The sequence below is a fragment of the Pimephales promelas genome, chromosome 1 (genome assembly GCF_988280905.1).
Source record: "Pimephales promelas chromosome 1, fPimPro1.hap1.1, whole genome shotgun sequence".
Taxonomy (NCBI): Eukaryota; Metazoa; Chordata; class Actinopteri; order Cypriniformes; family Leuciscidae; genus Pimephales; species Pimephales promelas.
The window spans coordinates 18,046,639-18,065,845 of NC_142769.1; the positions used below are offsets into that span (position 1 = coordinate 18,046,639).

At 37.6% G+C, this 19,207-nt stretch overlaps 1 protein-coding gene across 1 annotated transcript in view; it reads right to left on the reverse strand.

The window, feature by feature from the left end:
* The window catches only part of pcxb (pyruvate carboxylase b), a 322,790-nt gene that overhangs the window by 4,036 nt on the left and 299,547 nt on the right, over positions 1–19,207 (reverse strand). The window contains exons 19-20 of the mRNA XM_039669304.2: positions 3,543–3,791; positions 2,270–2,410 (exon numbers count right to left, since the gene is read on the reverse strand). Coding sequence (XP_039525238.2) covers positions 2,270–2,410; positions 3,543–3,791 — 390 coding nt within the window. The remainder of the gene's footprint in view (positions 1–2,269; positions 2,411–3,542; positions 3,792–19,207) is intronic.

Consider the following 19,207-nt stretch of genomic DNA (forward strand, 5'->3'; position numbering starts at 1 on the left):
AATCCGCCAAATTATATTTTTACAAGCAGTGTAATAAGGTTAAAATTTCTGTGTCCATGGCTGACATAAACTTTCCACATAGCACTATTGACTTGTAATGAAAACATAAGGTGTGTTCCATTCGACTGTAAGTGGACTGCGAAGTCACCATCTTAAGTGAGATTCCAATCCGAAGGGAGCGAACATGTTCAGTTCGAAAGAACCTGCGAACGGCATAGGGAATAAGGGAATATCGATACATCCCTTCATAGGATTTGGAGAGTGAAAATCACCCAACTGTCTTTGTGCATCGCATCACCAGTCAGAACTAAGAATGGAGCAGAGCCGTTGAAAGAGTTTTTTTTAATGGCTCTGTGATGGAGGAATTTACGTATGCGTTTTAAATAGCCTATGTATACATTTTGTAATTATTATACAAACTAGAGCATTTATGAATGGTAATGGTGATGAATGTTACACTTGCATATTCTATTGTATGAATAGGCGTGACAAAGTAAAAGTGTTGAGAAGTGGATGAGGCTCGGTAACTTTTTTATTTTACACAATTTAAGTCAGGAATATTTGCTATGCGGCTGTGCGTGGAAAAGTAAGAGGTCAAAGTGCATGGAATAAGACCCAGACCATGGATTAAGAACACATTTCCATGTAGTTAATCAAATAGTTTATTTTCATATAGCATTACAGTTCTGCTTCAAATCTGCTAATAGTCTATTAATTGTCGCAAGTCATGTTAAGAAGGCTATATAAAGATGTATCCTAAGTTTTGATTATATTACATAAAGTACATAATGTGTGTTTTGTGTATGTATTGTATGTTTTTGTATTTTATATATACATATTTAAATTTAAATTTTGAAAGTAATTTATAATATCTAATTATGTTTTATCCAACACATTCTCATGTGTTGCATAAACAACTTTCTTTGACGACATTTGCATGTGTGATTATTGTCAGCTTCAACTGATCCACCGTGTTCAGGGAGTAGGGAGCAGTGAACACTGTGTAGGGACCCTGTCGAATGGAACGCAGCTATACATTGCACGCCCTAATAACTTAAAAGATGTTTTAACCCTTGTGCATCCTTATGGACATTTTTGTCCTTTTCAGTTTTTTTTTATCACTTTGCCTGTGTTAAAGCTAACTGCAAAAAACTTGGCACAGGTATGTATTTTTATTGGAATTTTACTATTTCACCATTATTTTCTTAAAAAATATTTTTTGCATTTGGTTCCCTCTCAGCACCTTTTGGACAAAAATGTCCCCATTGAAACCCATTAAAACTGCCATTTTTAATCCCCGGTTCAGTTAACTATAAAATTATGCAAACTTTGTTAAGAGGCTTTCATTCTGATGGCAAGGCTTCAAAATTTTATTTTTTTACTATTTTTTATCAGATGGTGCCATTTTTTTTTTGAGTTTGGCCTATAAAACAAATATCGCTTTATTCCTGTTTTCTGGTTCGGCAAACTACAGAGCCAACTGGATAAATTATGCAACAATATTTGTGTGAGTGTGTTGGTATGGATGTTAGAGTGTGGTTAGTATGTGTGTTATAAAACAATGTGTGTGTGTGTGCGCATGTGTATGTTTGTAATACCGAGAGAGAAAAACTGCAAATTCAAATCCAATCACTGTGAGCACCAGTGGGGTTTTGCTGGCACCCAATGGGGAAAATATGTTACAACGCCCAAACAAACTGTTACCGAAAGCTCATTTTTTGAGATATCATCCTCAAATTTGGAACACAACCTATTTAGTTTTATGGCTTTGATTGTATTGCAGTTTTGAGTTCAACCTGATTTATAAAATATATATTTTATATAAAATATGTTTTATAAATAATTTTCATAAACTTATACCTATATAACTTTTTTTTTTATTTACTTATAATTATTATTTTACATCAGCAATAATCTGCAAAGGGTCTTCTTTAAAATGAAACCAAACTTAAGTCTGTGCTCCAAAGTGTCACATTTTTATGACAATTTTTTGACATGGACATTTTTGTCCTCTTTTTACCTATGTGTAACTTTTTTTAATTGATGCACAAGGGTTAACACTTTTTTTCACTCTAAGTGATAAACGCCTATGACAGCAAGAGCAAGATCATTTTTAGCTTATGACAGAAATTATTCACACCTCGAGAGACAAAATGGAACATTCGCAAAACATGTCTGAATGATTGAGTGTACTGTTTGCGTCAGGATAATTGCTTTTCAGTGATGAAACAAACCAATCCAGGGAATAAAATAAACAGAAAACAGTTACCTTCATTGCTGCCGTATCCTTGACCAAGACTGAACGCAGCTGGCCGTTGAGTTCAAAAAACACTTCTCTCTGACCAGACTTGTTCAAGTCACCCAAGGCCAAGGCTTTGATGTGCAGCGTTTTCCCTCTCTCTAACTCAACCTGTGAGAGGAAAGAGCCAGAAACATATTAAGACACTATGAAGAGCTAGGTATGAAAAATGAAAAACAACAACAACAAAAAACTTGGGTAGAATTAAGGTAGATTAAGGGATGAGTGATTAGCTCAGGCCTCTGGGATGCATTAGGTCTGTACCATGTGCTGTTTGGCTGTGGAGGGGATGCTATTTTGGGGTGTGCTTGCATTTGCCTCACTGACAGCTTAATATAGCTCATGCTAATCTACACTAATCAGCCACGACTAACATCCCATTTGGACAGCTCGACTGGGTGGAGAAACACGCCGCCAAATAACTTCAGTCCCTGAGAAATTTATGATTACGCATAACAAACGAGGAATATCTGGTCCGTTTTGAAAGAGTACAGAGAGACCTGGTTTGAAGAACCAGGCCAGCAGATGATTAAGACATGTAAGCAATCTAACAGATTTGGTCCTGTAAAAAGACTTTGTAGGTGAGTTTGATCCCTGGCTGTCTCGGAGCGTGATCAGCTATGCGAGTCGTGCATCTGGTGCTCTCAGTTCTCGTGGTGCCTGCAGTAGGACTGCCAGGTAACACCCACTTAACTCATAATGGGGTTTTAGATGCCAAACACACGGCTAAGCTCCAATCAACACATTTAGAAACACCCCAGGGCTCATCTAGATAGAGGTACAGCTGTACCAGTTTGAGATTATTTAGGAGCTAGCATTGATTAAGCTAAAAAAAAAAACTTGCACTATTGAACTTTACAAAGTCTAAAATATAATTTATGGTTTATCTGACTTCACGGCACCTTAACAAATAGAGCCTAGATGTTCAAAGCAATATATTTTGAACACAAAGTTCAATTCAATCTTACTATACAAATCAATTTTACAACCACTGTTGCAATAAAGTGTGCTAATAAACTTTGTGAACATGGAGGCTAGTTAAGGAAATCTAATTTTGCAAATCTCTCAGGGAGACTCAGGGAGGTAAAGTTTACAAGGTCACACTCACATCCCGTGGTGTTATAAATCTAATATAGTTGAGAAATCAGTAAGAAGAAATGAGGCACAGTGATAAGGAAATGAAGTCAATCGATGTTGTGAGTCGCAGCATGTCCTCACATATCACAGTGTAATTGAAATGTACCTGAAACTCCTCTGCGATTTTGGGGCCGTCCAGAAACAGGCGAGTGTTAAGGCAGTCCACCGGGCCGAAGTTTGATGTGAACTCTTTAAACTCCTGGAAAACTTTGGGGTACATGGCGGCTGACATCACATCTTCAGGGGTGATTTCATCACCATATGTCGATCGTAGACCAGACTCAAGAGCCTCAAAATCCATCGGAGGAAGTGAAGCCCCGGGGCGACCTTCGGTTCTAGGCAACGACTTGAGAACCTTTGAGAAACATCAAAAGTTGAACTTGTTAAGGGCATATAGCCTACTATGGCGCAACTATCAGAGTACTAGCTGAGCACAACTGAACTAAAAACTAAAAATGTACGTTCTGAAGCTCTGTCTTTAAGTCAAGCAATTTTTACAATACAGATTGTTTCAAAGCAGCTTTACAGTGATAACAGGAAAATTATTCAATGATGCAAACAGTTCATTTTGGCTGCACAGCAGCTGTAAAAGAAAAATTTGTCATTGTTCATCTTTCATTCAGTTCCATTGTATCATCAATTATTAGTTAAACTATAAAGCAGTTCTGCAGAAAACAGTAATGTCATCATCCAGCTCAGTTCAGTTCACCTCCAATAGCGTCAGTGCAGTCAAGACATTTTTATTGTTGAATATTAAGATTGCCATTATAGAAACTCTCCCTAGATTTCCCTGACATGTTCATAAGAGTTTCTTAAAGAAGAAGGACCAATCGTTCTTTTCAGTTTCAATGAATCTGCTGGTACAATTCACAAAAAATCGGTCACGAATCGTACTGATCCAGTTCCCAAGTACAACTCAATGACCCAGTTACACTGGTTATCAGCCCACTGGTGCAGAAGATTATGTAAATAATGGCTTATATTACGGTCTTTCTCACAAGCATGATGAGTCATTTGCACCCCTTTTATGATTCTGTGGTGTTTTTTATTTTATTTAGAGGTTGACAGCAGAGACATGCCACTTCCCCAATCCTTAATACAAATGTACAAGGGAAAACCCGTAACACCAAAGATGGCGGGTGTATGCACATGTCCCGCCCCTTCCACTGGACAGCCAATCGTCTGCTTTTAACAGTCAAGCCAGGAAACATTTAAGCCTATCGGTTCCACTGACGCATGTGCACAGTTGAGGTTTGCGACAGGGGAAAATACGTTACTGTTTGAAAAGGCGGCAGATTTGATATGCACTGTATGTGTGCGTTGTGTAAATATCAGACATTCCAAGTCTCCCAGAAGTTCTGGGTGTCTCCCGCAGATTGATAACGGCTCGCTGATGCCCGCAAATTAGTTAAAATCTCCCGGAATCTAGAGTGAGCGATAGTTTCTATACATGCAGTTTTTATGTCCCGGTGACCAGTGAAAGTGCGATTCTGACTCTCTGCCCATTCATTTAGATAAGAGCCTGGGGCCTCATTTATAAACGTTGTGTACCCACAAAAGAAGGCGTATGCCGCTCTCTACACAATAGTTGGTATTTATAAAAAGCAAAATTGACGGTGAAATGTGCGGTCCTTCACGCAAGCTCTGACCCAAACATACTCACAAAAACGGGTGAAATGAGAAATGGCGACACCGTAATACTGCCTCTCATAAATAACACGAAGACTTCACAAAGCAAGTCTTACAATCAACAGCCTACACAAACACCCGTTTGATCGATCTGTAACAGAAAAGCAAATTAACACATATTTCCAAAAAGAAAGAAATATGTTCTTCAATAATATTGGCATATGTACAATTCATCCTCATAAATAAGATGGTAAACAGAACGAAATAATGTACAAAACTGATATTCTCGCCAATATGTCCTTCTAACGGAGCAGATATAGCAATTAGACAGTCAGTCAGATAGATAGATAATTAGGGAGATATATGAGCCCATTCTCATCCCAAAGCGCCATATAGGACGCTTTTGCAAAAGCGTAAATATCCAACGCACATGGCACCCTTTAACGTGAAATGGGACGCAGATATATTTGGGCAGAAGGCGCCCCCTAGTGGTCTAACCCTTACCCTACACCTTACCTAAACTTAACCCTAACCGAAGCGTCTCATTAGACGTTAAAGGGTGCCATGTGCGTTGGATATTTACGCTTTTGCAAAAGCGTCCTATATGGCGCTTTGGGATGAGAACGCGTTGGATATATAGCTAGATAGATCAATAAATAGATAGATGTATTATTTGTCCACTGGGGAAAGTTGTTTTCATCGTAAAAATATCTTCATCAGCTACGGAATCATGGTATTCATGCATATGCCTTTAGTTTGTTTTATATTTGATTAAATAACGTATGACGTGTCTCAACCATTCAGAAAGCTGCAAGTGATTACATTTGCGCTGAACTATTTCCCATTTAGATTATAACCAACATCCGTAGCTTGTCAGATGCAGGCGATTAAATGGAATGATTCGGAGTGAACGCATCATCTTCACAACAAAAGGTGTGGAAAATATATATTTTTTATTCAAGAATTCCCTCATTGTGCAGTTTATTTCAGTTAGGACAGTCTTGATTTCGCCCAACTCCTTGGCCACCTCTCTAATTGAATTAATGACTAGACGCTTTTTTGCCTCGACTTTGATATCCGACCATTTCTTTTTTATTTTGGCCACAGTCCGAGGTTGTGAGGCTACAGCATTTACGGCGTCTGCAACCTTTTGCCACTCAAGTGCCTTTTTGGCATTAGTAATGCACAAACAACATTTTTCTCCTCTTTTCCACCTCGCCAACAATAACTTCTACTTCACATTGAGTGAAGTTATGTTTTTTTTTTAATTCCTCTCTGTGTTAAACATGATTTCGCAATTGATGAATATTAACTTGTTGGCGTTTCACGGACTATTTATGGGCAACTGTGGGCGTGACATGAAGCCGCAAGAGCTGCGCTACATTTAGAATTGATTGTGATTTATTAAGGGAAAAATGCGTAGGATGCACGGTTTTATAAATCCGAATATTTCTGTGCGTACGCACGTCCTATGTTTCATCCGTATGCCACTTCTGACGCAAATCCTACGCAAAGTTTTATAAATGAGGCCTCTGGTCTTGTTAAGTCCGAAATAGCTGCCTGGAGGCGTTGCCAAGATGGCGGCCGAGTGGCTTGACATGCCTAAAAGGACTTTGTCGACAGTCACTGTCCAGATTCCCTTTCATTATATGGAAAAAAGTAGTATATTTTACAAAAATGAATCATTATGAAGTAAATATTGGAAATTTCTTTTTTATTTTATTTTTATAATTATATTTTGAGAGAACTATTCCTTAAATAAAACTGGAGAATTGCCAAGAAGAATTTGTCTTGAGTGAAATGCCCTCCTCATGACAACCAATCCAGGTTTCAGATGTTGACAGACCAAAAACAAGACAGCTATAGAGTGATGTGAGTCAGTCTTCAGGTCACTGAAATGCATAAATATTGAACAAATGAATCAACAGTACCATTCACTATCTTACAATGTCTTTGTCCTCTGGCAATTGACTGACTTTGCAAGCTCAAACATACTAAATACATCATTAGTACTGTCAGAGTGGGCGTTAATGAACAAAAGCACAAACACTTTGACAAATAGGTCAACTGCAAAGGAGAAGCAAAACCACCAACATGACATTAAAATGACTCAATTCATTATGTACAAAAATTGCTGATTGTTTGGTGTTGGCAAGGCAACTAACCAGCCAAGTAACACTATTTTCTCCTTTTTTGTTTCACAGCAGTGAGAATGAATTGAAAAATGGTCCTTGGACATGCATTGAGAAGAAGCCTGGTTTCTAACGGGGGCAAAGTGAATAGACTGCACAAAAGGGAAAACAAAACAGATCAGCTCATAAAACGCTCAGCAGCCCATTTTGTTATTCAGATAAAATAGTAGAAAAGGCTGCCTGTAGTCCCAACCCACCTAACTTTTGAATAAATTGCCACTTAATAGCAGTTGAGTCATAATTTCAGGCCATATGGGCTCGCTTTTGTTTGATATAGGTTTATTTTTGTAGTTTTGTGACTCAGTTATGCCATTTGAATATTTGTATGAAGTTTATTTGGCTAGCTGTGTGGTACAGAAGCGCACATGTTCTAATCTTTTTTTTCTCATCACTCCATCGCTTAGTCCTGTGAAGTTGATGATATTCCAATCTCAATACATCAGATTTAAGATACTGTTTGTTTTTAGCAATAGAGTAACATGTTTCAAGATTCCTCTATGAATGTCTCAGTTGCAGGGATCGCAAATTCATTCTTAAAGGTAGGGTAGGTAATTGCAGAGAGGCTAGCAATAGTAAGCTACAGTGGTGGGCCGTCAGGGTCAGCAAGGCCTTCTCTGCTGGCCTAAACACATCAGATTAAACTGACTTGCACTTTAATACATTTTTTCCATGAATGAGTATTAAATTATTCCAAATAGTTCATTCTCTTAATTTCATAGCTTTTCTCTTGGTTGCGCTGCTTCCAGTAGTATGTTTTTATGTTAGAGCTTGTATCCAATCATATTTCAGCTATCATGCGTCGCCGGGTCAAATAAATCTGCCTGGAGGCCTTAAGAATCGACAGTGCGGGCACCTGTAGTATAAAATGAATGGCAATGAAACCGTTTCTTTAACCAATCAGATAATCCGTCAGATTTAATCAGCCAATCAGATTTCACTTTTCACTTTGGAAGCATCCGCATCTGTAGCGAACTGCGTAAACTATATATATATTCCTGTAGATGTAATTGATTTTAATCCCACAAATTAATGTTTTTTTTTTCCTCCTCGACCCCCAGGAGAAAAAAAAATCCCTTATTCAGCCTGAGCTAAACGCAGAGTAACGGAACTCTATTCAATCTCTCCGGGTAAAAACAGAACTGAGTCTGACAAATTTAAGTTATGAAACGAATGATTTTGAAGGCTAAAGTCCCGCTGATCTCATTGATTGTGTTCAAAACTCTGTGTGAGAGCATGGGGCAGCTGTACACATCGTCATGTTAAGCGGTAACTGTGTGTGCTTCTGTCGAGCAGGCACAGAAGCACACACAGTGTCAGCCATAAAGCGAATGCTAGAAATATGACGAGACAGACACGACATTGTTGGAACTGAAACGCAGTTAGAACCTGTACGACAGTAATTGAAGTCTTCTTGAGGAAAGAATTAAGGATGGATTTGGTGTAAAAAATACTCTGTAGTTTGGGGGAGTATGATGCTTTTTCCCCATGGTGAATATGATATTCTTCTTAATTTTTCTTATAAATTTATGATCGAAACTTATTTTTTTTAAAACATTCATACTATTGTAACATTTGAAAAGAGACTATTGTAACCCTTGAACGACAAGATAAGGGAGGCTCCGTTACTGAACTTATAATCGGATTCGTAACGCACAAACGCAACAGCCGAACTCACGCGCTCGTTTCTCTGTACCGGCATTTCCTGAACTCACCGCATTAATCCAATAACTGCCGGTGCAAATTAAAAACAACAATTAGAGAGAGTGTTTGCGCTGATACACTATTAAAAGTTATTAATTCAGGTAGGACAGAAGGCCTAGGTTTGAAATGCACGGTCCGCCACTGGTAAGCTATCTTTAGATCCTGCTCTCCCAAGCCACGGCTCCTTTAAAACACATGCACACAACAGAGTTTGCACATTAAATTACCTCATGTCTCAAAGCACATAACATTAATAATGAATGTAAACACTCACAGAGCTCTTACTTGAACCACCTGACTTCTGGACATTCATTTCCGTGTTGATAGTAAACACCGAGTCTGAGGATGTGAGTAATTATGAGTTGCCATGTTGTAATTACAGTTTGACATGGCGTTAACATACCATAAGCTCTTTGTTTTGGTTTAGGAGGAACTGTAAAAGAAAACTGCTGTATTTTTAAAGCACCCAGTGACAATCTCTACAACGCACTGATGATGTGTGATGGGACCACGGAGGTATGGAAACACATACAGTATGTTGACAGGCAGGTAGGACATCATTGCATTTGGAAACATTCTTATATTGTAAAGGTTTTATTCATAACACATGGGATGTGCAAGTATTCCACAGCTTCCACAGCTAATCCTAAAAGGATTAGTTCCCCCAAAAATGATACTGTAGTTGTCATAATTTACTTACTCTCATGTTTCTGAAAACCTGGATGGACTTTCTTGGAAATGCGAACACAAAAGAAAAAATTCTGAAGAAGATTTCTTTGTCCATATAATGAAAGTCAATGGGATCCAGAAATAACACTGATTTTTATTGTATGTACAGCAGAAAAAAAAAAATCCTTCATGTGGTTTACGACATGAGGGTGAGTAAATTATGACAGAACTTTCATTTTTAGGTGAATTATCCCTTTCAGTATAATGAAAGGTCTCTATCTCTTCTCCACATTTAGCATCTTGTTCGGGGAAATGCACATAGTCCCTTTGTGGAAACATTAAGCACAAAACCTATATAAAAAAAGAAGAAGGTAAAGCTGTGCAAAAGTAGTGAGAAAACTACAAAGCTAGTTTTCCAAGCCTGAGGTAAGGTAAGGAGCTTAAGGAGAAAACTTGAACTGCATTTATTTCATAGTAAGTTAAAGCATAGCATTATGTATTCCTTATCTACCCTGTCATTACCATAAACTACTGCAAGAGCATTTGTGCTACACATACTGTGGAGAAAGACACTTTCTAAGACTGCTGGCATCTGCACTCAGACGCTCTGCTATAAGGTTTCCAAAACTGTGCTATATGGATTACCAGGCGGTTTGCAGAGAAACTGTTTATAGACTCTTGTCAGAGGTTATATAATTTCATAACTCATAAAACCGCAGTTACAATATCAGATGTCTAAGGCAGGAGAAGTTGCTTAGGAGAGCTTCTGTTTTCCTCACACTGCTTTCTGTGCTGGGTGAAAGGGGAAATTTGACATTGTTGACACAGATTGAAAGGAGATGAGATTTGCTCTTTTTTCCCCTGAATCATCTGTCCCCATCCCAGTGTGTGCATTTAGGCTGTTTGTCATTCTGTAGTGTCACAGCCGGGCTGGAAATATCACCGGGGTGATGTCATGCTAAACAATCCTCCTGGAAAAATCAATAAGCCTGGATAAAGCCAAAATATTACCGCTCTCTATGACCATTAATCATCAGAGTGTGTCAGTACAAAGAGAAGAACGTTTTATTACATTTTAATAGACATTAAAGGAATGAAGAGCTAAACTGATTAAGTTATTCTTGGTGCTTTACTGAATACATCAATTAACAAGCAATCTATATGTATATGCCCCTGACTTCTTGATTTCTACTTTTAACGAATATTCTCACACACACAAAAAAAAATCCTTCTAAATTTCCATTGAAACGGGCATAAAGGGATCGCATTTAATTATATGTCTGAAAATCCACTAGGAATTTTTCTCCATCTGTCTGCGAGTGCTCTCATGCACTTTAGCTAACAAAGAGACTCATTTCACTAGCCCAAATCAAATTCGTCAGGCGTGATGGTCCATTGCTTTCCTCATAGGATTCACAGGAGAGAAGACTACAAAGCGGTGGGCTGTAATGGGAACTCATGTAGCCGTAAAAAAACAGTGTGAAGCCTCTCGCTCTCTGACCTGAACGCATCTTCCTGTGGTCGAGCCTCTGAGGGAGCTGTGTAATTGTCCCAACTGTAAATATGTTTACACAGTTAACTGGCACATCATATATAGTAACATAAAGGTGTTTGTCTGTGTATGTATGTGTGTGACTGTGTTAGCATTAATGCGCATGCATGCATGTGTTTGACTAAACAGCCTTTCTATCCTCTCTGACCCAGAGTGAACACCATTATGATACTTAAAGGAGAACTCCGGCGAACAATGAACCTTTGGTCTAATAAAACATCGGTACATAGTCAACCGTTCTCTGAGATTTGTTTTCATGATAATCGAATGTAAATAGTTTTATCTCTAAAAACTGTTTAGCGTATAATGCTAGTAATGGGGGCATTGACTAAGTAAAAAGAAATTACTAGTTTATACCACTAACAAGGCTCAAAATAGCCCCACACTAACGCAGTAACATAATGAGGCTCCATACATGCAAAACGAAGCATTGAGAACTTTGTAAGTGTACAGACCGTTTAATAAGAAGATACTTTATGAAGACAGTTCACTTCGCGTTTACAGACAGGAGCCATCTTAAAAAATAGTCTCGATAAGTCAAACCACGAACGTCGTGCTGAGTGATCTGAACTGTATGAAGTTTAGCGAACTTCTGAACTGTATGAACGGCGTTCGGGGATCGACTTATCAAGACTATTTTTTAAGATGGCTCCTGTAAATGGTAAATGGTAAATGGACTGCATTTATATAGCGCTTTCATAGACCTAATGGCCACCAAAGCGCTTTACATATTGCCTCACATTCACCCATTCACACACACATTCATACACCGACGCCGGTGTCAGCCATGCAAGGCGCCAGCCAGCTCGTCGGGAGCAGCTGGGGTTAGGTGTCTTGCTCATGGACACCTCGACACTTGGTCAGGTGGAACCGAGGATTGAACCACCAACCCTTCGGTTTGTGGACAACCCACATGAACCACTGAGCCACTGCCGCCCCGCTGTCTGTATGCGTGAAGTGAACTGTCTTCATAAAGTATCTTCTGTACACTTACAAAGTTCTCAATGCTTCGTTTTGCATGTATGTACCCTCATTATGTTACTGTGTTAGTGTGGGGCTATTTTGAGCCTTGTTAGTGGTATAAACTAGCGATTGCTTTTTACTTAGTCAATGCCCCCATTACTAGCATTATACGCTAAACAGTTTTTAGAGATAAAACTCTTTACATTTGATTATACCATGGTCTGGGTGAATACTCGATTCTGATTGGCTGCAGGGTGTCTGTTAAAAAGTGATAGAGGACACCTAGTAAAGTAGTTCTGGTGAAACTGCCTGTTTACCATTCGAAATGACTAAATAAATGCGCTGCCCACAACAGCTGTGAGTAACCATAGCAACAGGCAGTCAAACGTCAAAGTATCCGTTAACAATTTGCTCTATCAAAACAAACATCTAACGTTAGTTAGATATTACATAGCCTACTAATACAACAATGAGCGACTTCGTTATTTCTTTTAACATTTATGGAGAATATGACAACTTTGACGACTGGGATGCTGCTGAAGAAAGAAAAATGTAAATAAAACGGAGAAACGTCGCAAAGAAAATTACACCGCTGCTGCTCTGAATGAGACCCTGCGGGAGTTTTACGCAGCAGTCCAGACAACCAAGGCAGGAGGAGAGTACAGCGTTTCAAGCCTAAGAAGCCTGTTTGATTAATTGTTTTATGTGTAATTAAAAAAAAATAAAATAACTATGCCTACCTTTGTGTTTCATGAAAAACAAAAAATGCATTTTTGAACCTGAAGGGTTCTACAAGCTGAGCGGACTATAAATATCTCCGGTTGCTAAATAAACCAGGCGAGTTATTATTTGTAAAAACTTGATTTAGCCTAATTAAAATATAAACTAGCAGCTAATGTTTTAAAAATGTTTTATTTGGCAAGTGACCATGGTATAAGCGGGTTAATGCCCTTCGAGGTGTCCATTGTCAGGTTTTAATGGACTTCGGCGGAGGCAACGGTTCACGCCTCGCCGTCGTCCATTAAAACCTGACAATGGACACCTCGTCGGGCATTAACCCTTACTTATTAAGAAAACAAAACTCAGAGAACGATTGACTAGGTACCGATGTTTTATTAGACCAAAGGTTCATTGTTCGCCGGAGTTCTCCTTTAAAGATACTTGATTTGTACTTGAAAAACTAGACTTGGTCAGAGATTGAGATTCTGGTTACACTTTATTTTACAGTTTGTGTACTTCCAGTGTACTGTTACGTTCCACGTGTGTGTGCGATGTTTTATTATCCTGTGTACATCGGTGTGTTTATCACCTGTTGGTCGTTATGTTGCTCATTATTCTCTCTCTGTCTCTATCACCAGATCTCTGCCTATAGGTTGCTGTGATTGGCCGAGTCGGACGTCATTCATCCGTAAGGCGGGGCTTGGTGATTAATTGGAGGTCGTCCCAGCTGGTTAAAAGGATGTTGTGTTCATTGTCACGGTGTCTCTCTTTTTGTGTAGCTTATGGTAGAAATCGCTGTCCTCTTTGTAAAGTGATTTGAGTTCACTACTAGTGGAATGAGGGTTGCTTTATCTGCGACATGTTTATCTATTTTGAATGGGTGATATTCATTCGTGTTGTCTATCTTTTGTTTGCTTTTCTGGGAAAAGAACATAGGCAAGTATATCGCGATATACATTGTACCCGTAGCAGATAATTGTTAGACACACCAGGTAAGAAGTGAGCGCCACCCTTTGTATTTCTGTTTTATTAGATAGTGAGTTAGGGTGCCGGATGCACCGAAGATTTCGGTTTATTTTCTACATTTTTCTTTGGTTAGATTAGGTTTGATTTAAGGAGTGTTTTGTTATCTTGTGTTCTTTCTTTTGGCGCCACTTTTGTTCTTTTCCTTTTATTGTTTGTTTGTTTATTCACCCTATCATTTATTGTATGTAGCACCTATTACTATTATTATTTGACTGGACTCAGTGGCTTCGGCTTCTAGAAATAAATTCCAGTTATTTTCTCTTCAAAATGAGTCTGACATGTGTTTTTCCACCACATTCCACTTTCAGCAGTATGTTCAATATATAAATGTTGCGTTACCAACCCTAGATCCACAACGGTTCGTAACATTACCTATACCCAAGAAAGTACTGGTAATATGAGGTAACTACATGGGTTAACGTTAGGTTTAGGGGTAGGTTCCGGGTTATAACTCTGTTATTGTAATTGCTATAATCAGTACAGTATATGTACACGCAGAGCAGGACTGTAAAATAAAGTTCTACCAAGATTCTTATCAAATTACTTATGATACACATTTAAACAAATTAGTGTACACTAAATACTAGTAAATAAAACTATTAAGCACCAAATTTTAAATAACAAAAAACAATGATGAACAATATTTAACTAATAAGAATAATAATTAAGTAGACTGCTATTCAAAACTTTGGGATTGGTAAGATATTTTACAAGAAATGTTTTTTAAAGATACAAAATGTTTCTATTTGTATCTATATTCTAAACATGTATTATTCTATTCAGGGCTGCAATTATTTGACACATTTATTGAAACATGTTTGCTTACTAACTTAAAACTGATTTCCATTTTAACGTGTAATTTATTTCAGTGATGGCAAAGCTGAATTTTCAGTATCATTACTCCAGTATTCAGTGGCACATGATCGTTCAGAAATCATTCTATAATGCTGATTTGGAAATTAAGAAACATTTCTTATTATCAAAGCTGAAAACGGCTTTATATTTTTTTATAATGATATTATATTTTTGATTAATTTAATGCATGATTGGTGAATAAAAGTATTACCTTCTTTTAAAAAAAGCATTACTTACTCCTTTAAGCAGAAAGTTTTAAGCAGTCAAATTAATCATAATATTAAAATGTTGTATTCCCGTTTTGTGGATCAAATTAATATGTGAATCAGTAAAAATTCTATTGACATTAATTAAATTTTATCTATTCAGCTAAATTAATTGGAATTCCTAATTCTTTATAAAGTATGAGAGAGGAAATTTTAGTCAAAAGACTGATGTAGCATTTTTACCTTTTGGTAAAATAAGCTCATTACTTCAAAATATTCAGTTTTAAAAACAGATGCTAATGAAAAATGTAGTTTTAGCAAGTTACTAGCATTGCTTCTTTTAGTTTGTATCCCCCTGCAGTTTGAAATGAAATCCTGACAGGTTCCTATAGGGGACGTGAACATGCATGACACTAGACTGAGCCTATAAGCTTTGACAGTAATGGTCTGGCAGATTCAGTGAGTTGAAAGGGATGCAAAGGAGTGTGCTGTCATTCACACACATCCTCTGAAACCTGTCTCAGTCAGTCAATCAATCAGTCAATCATCTGAAGTGTGCAGATGAGTATGATCAGTCTAGACTGATAAATAACCCATATATTAGAGAGTCCATGTGGTTGTGTAACTGACAGATATTTCATTTGAGACACACCAACTAGTCTTGATCTAAAGGTGAGAAACAGGAACCGAAAGCTTTTGAACCGCGTTTATAAAAAAAAAAAAAAAAAAAAAAAAAAAAAAAATCAGGGGGATTTTTAGAAAACACATTTAAGTAGACAAATATCCAATTTGTCTGAATAGGACATAATTAGAATCAGAATATAATTAGAACAGTCTTCGACTGTTTTAATTTTTAAAACTATTTAATTTTTAATAGTACTTTGATGATACAATGTCAAAATTTAAATTTTTGGTTTACCCCTAATCCTACCCGATAAACACTGACTTGACTTTAATTCCACTTTTCACATATTTTCTTATAAATACATGCATTTCCAATCTGATATGCGATGGGAAAAGGGAGCAGAACGAGTCTGGCCCAACTAGACATTGATGGACGGGGTTAGTGTAAAAAGCTTCTATCAACAAGGCGGGCTATATTTGGACTTGTTGTAAATAGAAACTCAGTTAATATTAATGAGCTCAGTCGTTTCATAGTGACATCATAACCCACACACTCTAAAGCTCTTTTCGGCTTCATTGTCTACATCATAAGAACAATCATGTCTTATGAGCGTCTCATGTCATCAGCATGTCGTGCTTTCCAGATCTTTGCACGCACTTAAACTTGAACATCTTAAATATGACACACCCTCCCATGGTCGCCCTGCTCCTTCTATTAAGTGCTGAAGTGTCTCTGCTCTAGATGAGCCAGTTATTAGCACATTCAGCCAAGCTAATGCATTTTAAATAATACATAAAACATGCTGATTAGTGTATGAAGGAGCTCCCAGAGGATTGCCGGGAAAGGGTTTAGAGGCTTTTCCCTTGGCGGAGGCATGATACACAAAAGAGGGCTCACCAATTCTATTAGTCACAGTGGCTGCAGTTCAAAGATCCTCCATGCTTCATTCAGTCACTCTTCATTAATTTGACAGCTTTTCAGGCCATTTATAAGCCTGGAATATGTGTGTAAGTGTGTGGTAGGAAGGGTTTCTAAAGATAGAATGGTTAATTGCCCTTAGGATTGAGACTGGAGCGATGTTTAATTGAAGTGTCTGCTAACGTCACTAAAACCGAATGCGTATAGGGAAAGAGTTTTATTCCCTCAAGCTGCTTCTAACGGACTATATAGATATAAATACACACTTTAAAAATTTTGAAAGATAGAATGGATGTTTGTGTTGTGTTTTTCCGTCTAAAACGATTGCAAAAGCACAGACTGCTTGACATGACGGCGCATGACATGTTTTGATCATATCATTAAGGCTGTGGTTATATTTCTTCCATTTCAACCTGTTTGTGCGTGTAAAAGTGTGTGTTTTGTGTGTACGGCTGTGAGAGAAGATTGCTCATTCTTATCAGTGTTTGTCCAGTGGTGTGTAATGTACCTGAGTTTATCTGGATGAGCTGATTGGCAGAGATAGAGCCACTGATGTGTGAGAGTCACTGCAGGCCCTGCAGCGCAAACCTTTCCAACCAATTATGATGGAAGTATCTCAAACACACCCACAGACACATATGTTGACCATTCCTGCGGCTGTGGTGGTGTACGGATACCCAGGCCAGAGGACATAGTATCATTAGCCATCTTAAAGTGCATTATGGGTAACACCCAAAGTTAGTGTTAGGAAGTTATTTCTGTCTTCTTGTACTTTGTCATCTGGAGGTGACAGAACAACAATGGCACCCTGAGAATATTTTTTATTTCGCTAAATGTTTACAGATGAAGCAGCAATGCAGAATATAAATATATAACATTGTTGTCTATTGTAATTTAGTAATAAAACATGAGGAAGTGTCCTAACCATGTCATGTTAGACGCTATGTTGAATTTAATACGGATGAACGCAAGGCTTTGAGGGATAGACTTTCCGTCTTTACAATGACATGCACTGCATAAAGGTCCTAGATCATGTAATTTTCAAAATTAACAACGTTTCAAAACTATTTCGATATTTTGTCTATAGAAAGGAAAGACGTTTGTCAGCTAAATAATCCATTGAATGCAATGTTAATGCTAGCCTGGTTAACATCTGACTGAACTGAAATGAACACGTGGTTTACGAATGCCCAGAGCCGTTTATTGGGTGCTAAGAATGTCTATAAAATGTCGATCGATGTTAATCAATGAGTGCATTCACATCGGGAGCAGGAGCAGCACATGAGCGTTGAGCAAGAGCGGTGCGTGAGCAGCAGTGAAGCGGGGGTTTTGGCGTCGTTTTTGCTGCACTGTTCACGCTGAAATTAAAGTGGAAGCACCCTTTTGATGGACAAAAATAAATATGATTTCACACAAAAAGTGTCCAAAATGCACAGAATAAGTATGTCTAGTGAGTTTTAATAAGAACTTGAGTATAGGCAAATAAATTAAAATAAAGACTATAAGACTAAATCAAATATTTATAGAAGATTTAGGCTACCCGGTAAAAAAAAAAATAATTGAAGAGTTCAGATGCAAAAGCCTCTAAGTGCCATTTGAAATTTTCTTCTAAAATGATCATTTTTATCAAGCTTGTATATTTAAGTTCAGTAATTTCACTTAAATGGCAATGAAGATTACCTATTAATTGTCATTTAAGTGAAATTACTGAACTTAAATATACAAGCTTGATAAAAATGGTCATTTTAGAAGAAAATTTCAAATGGCATTTAGAGGCTTTTGCATCTGAACTCTTCAATTATTCAGTTTGGGGTGAAAGTTGTGTATTATAAACTAGCCAGAAACTGTTATATATAAGCGTTCTTTTAGTTTATGTAACACACAGACAGGCTAGCAAAACCCAAATCAAACCCGGGTGTGTTTTGTTTTTTATCCTCTGAGTTTGTAGTCTTGTAAACATATCGAAAGTATGACTGAAACTAATAGATTGGAGTCATTTTCTTGGTTGTTTTGTTGTACAACTCCCCATTACAAACTTTCAAGACTATCAATGTTATAAATGACCAACTTCTAAAAACAAATGTATAGTTGTCTTAGTAAAGAAGTAGTTTTGCTGACGCACTGCCATTCTTTTTTTAAGTCTCTCCTCATTATTTGTGCAAGGCTCCTCATAATGATATCACCTAATAGGGCCATTAGGGGAGGGTCTTTGTCTTTCTCAGCTATCAAACCTATCAATATTAATGAGGGGTTAACACCTCGCTACATAAAGCTTTCTTACACAAAACAAGTCTTACACATTTTAAGCAACTTGAGCAAGGCACAAAGTATACTGTATGCGTTGGATTTGTCATATTTACTGGGAAATTTATGTCAATGATCACACTTTTAGGCACCATCAGAAACATCCTTGTTGCCTGGTGGAGAAGTAAGTCATATTTTTTTTACAAGTCAAGTAAGTCAATATCAGCTTTACTAAGTGACCTCATGATTCTGTGTGAGAAAAGGTTAATTAAAGCAGTCTGCAAATGTCAGTCACACTTACAAAGTTTAATTGACTTCATTCAGACTTTATTATATTTTTATCTGTCCTACCAAGACACATAATTAAAGTCTCTATATGAAATGGTAAAATCTTTCAAAAAGTCTTTTTCTGTCTATTTTTCTCGGTTACAGTGAGGCCACACGTTGAGCTCTATTACAGGGAAATGCTGC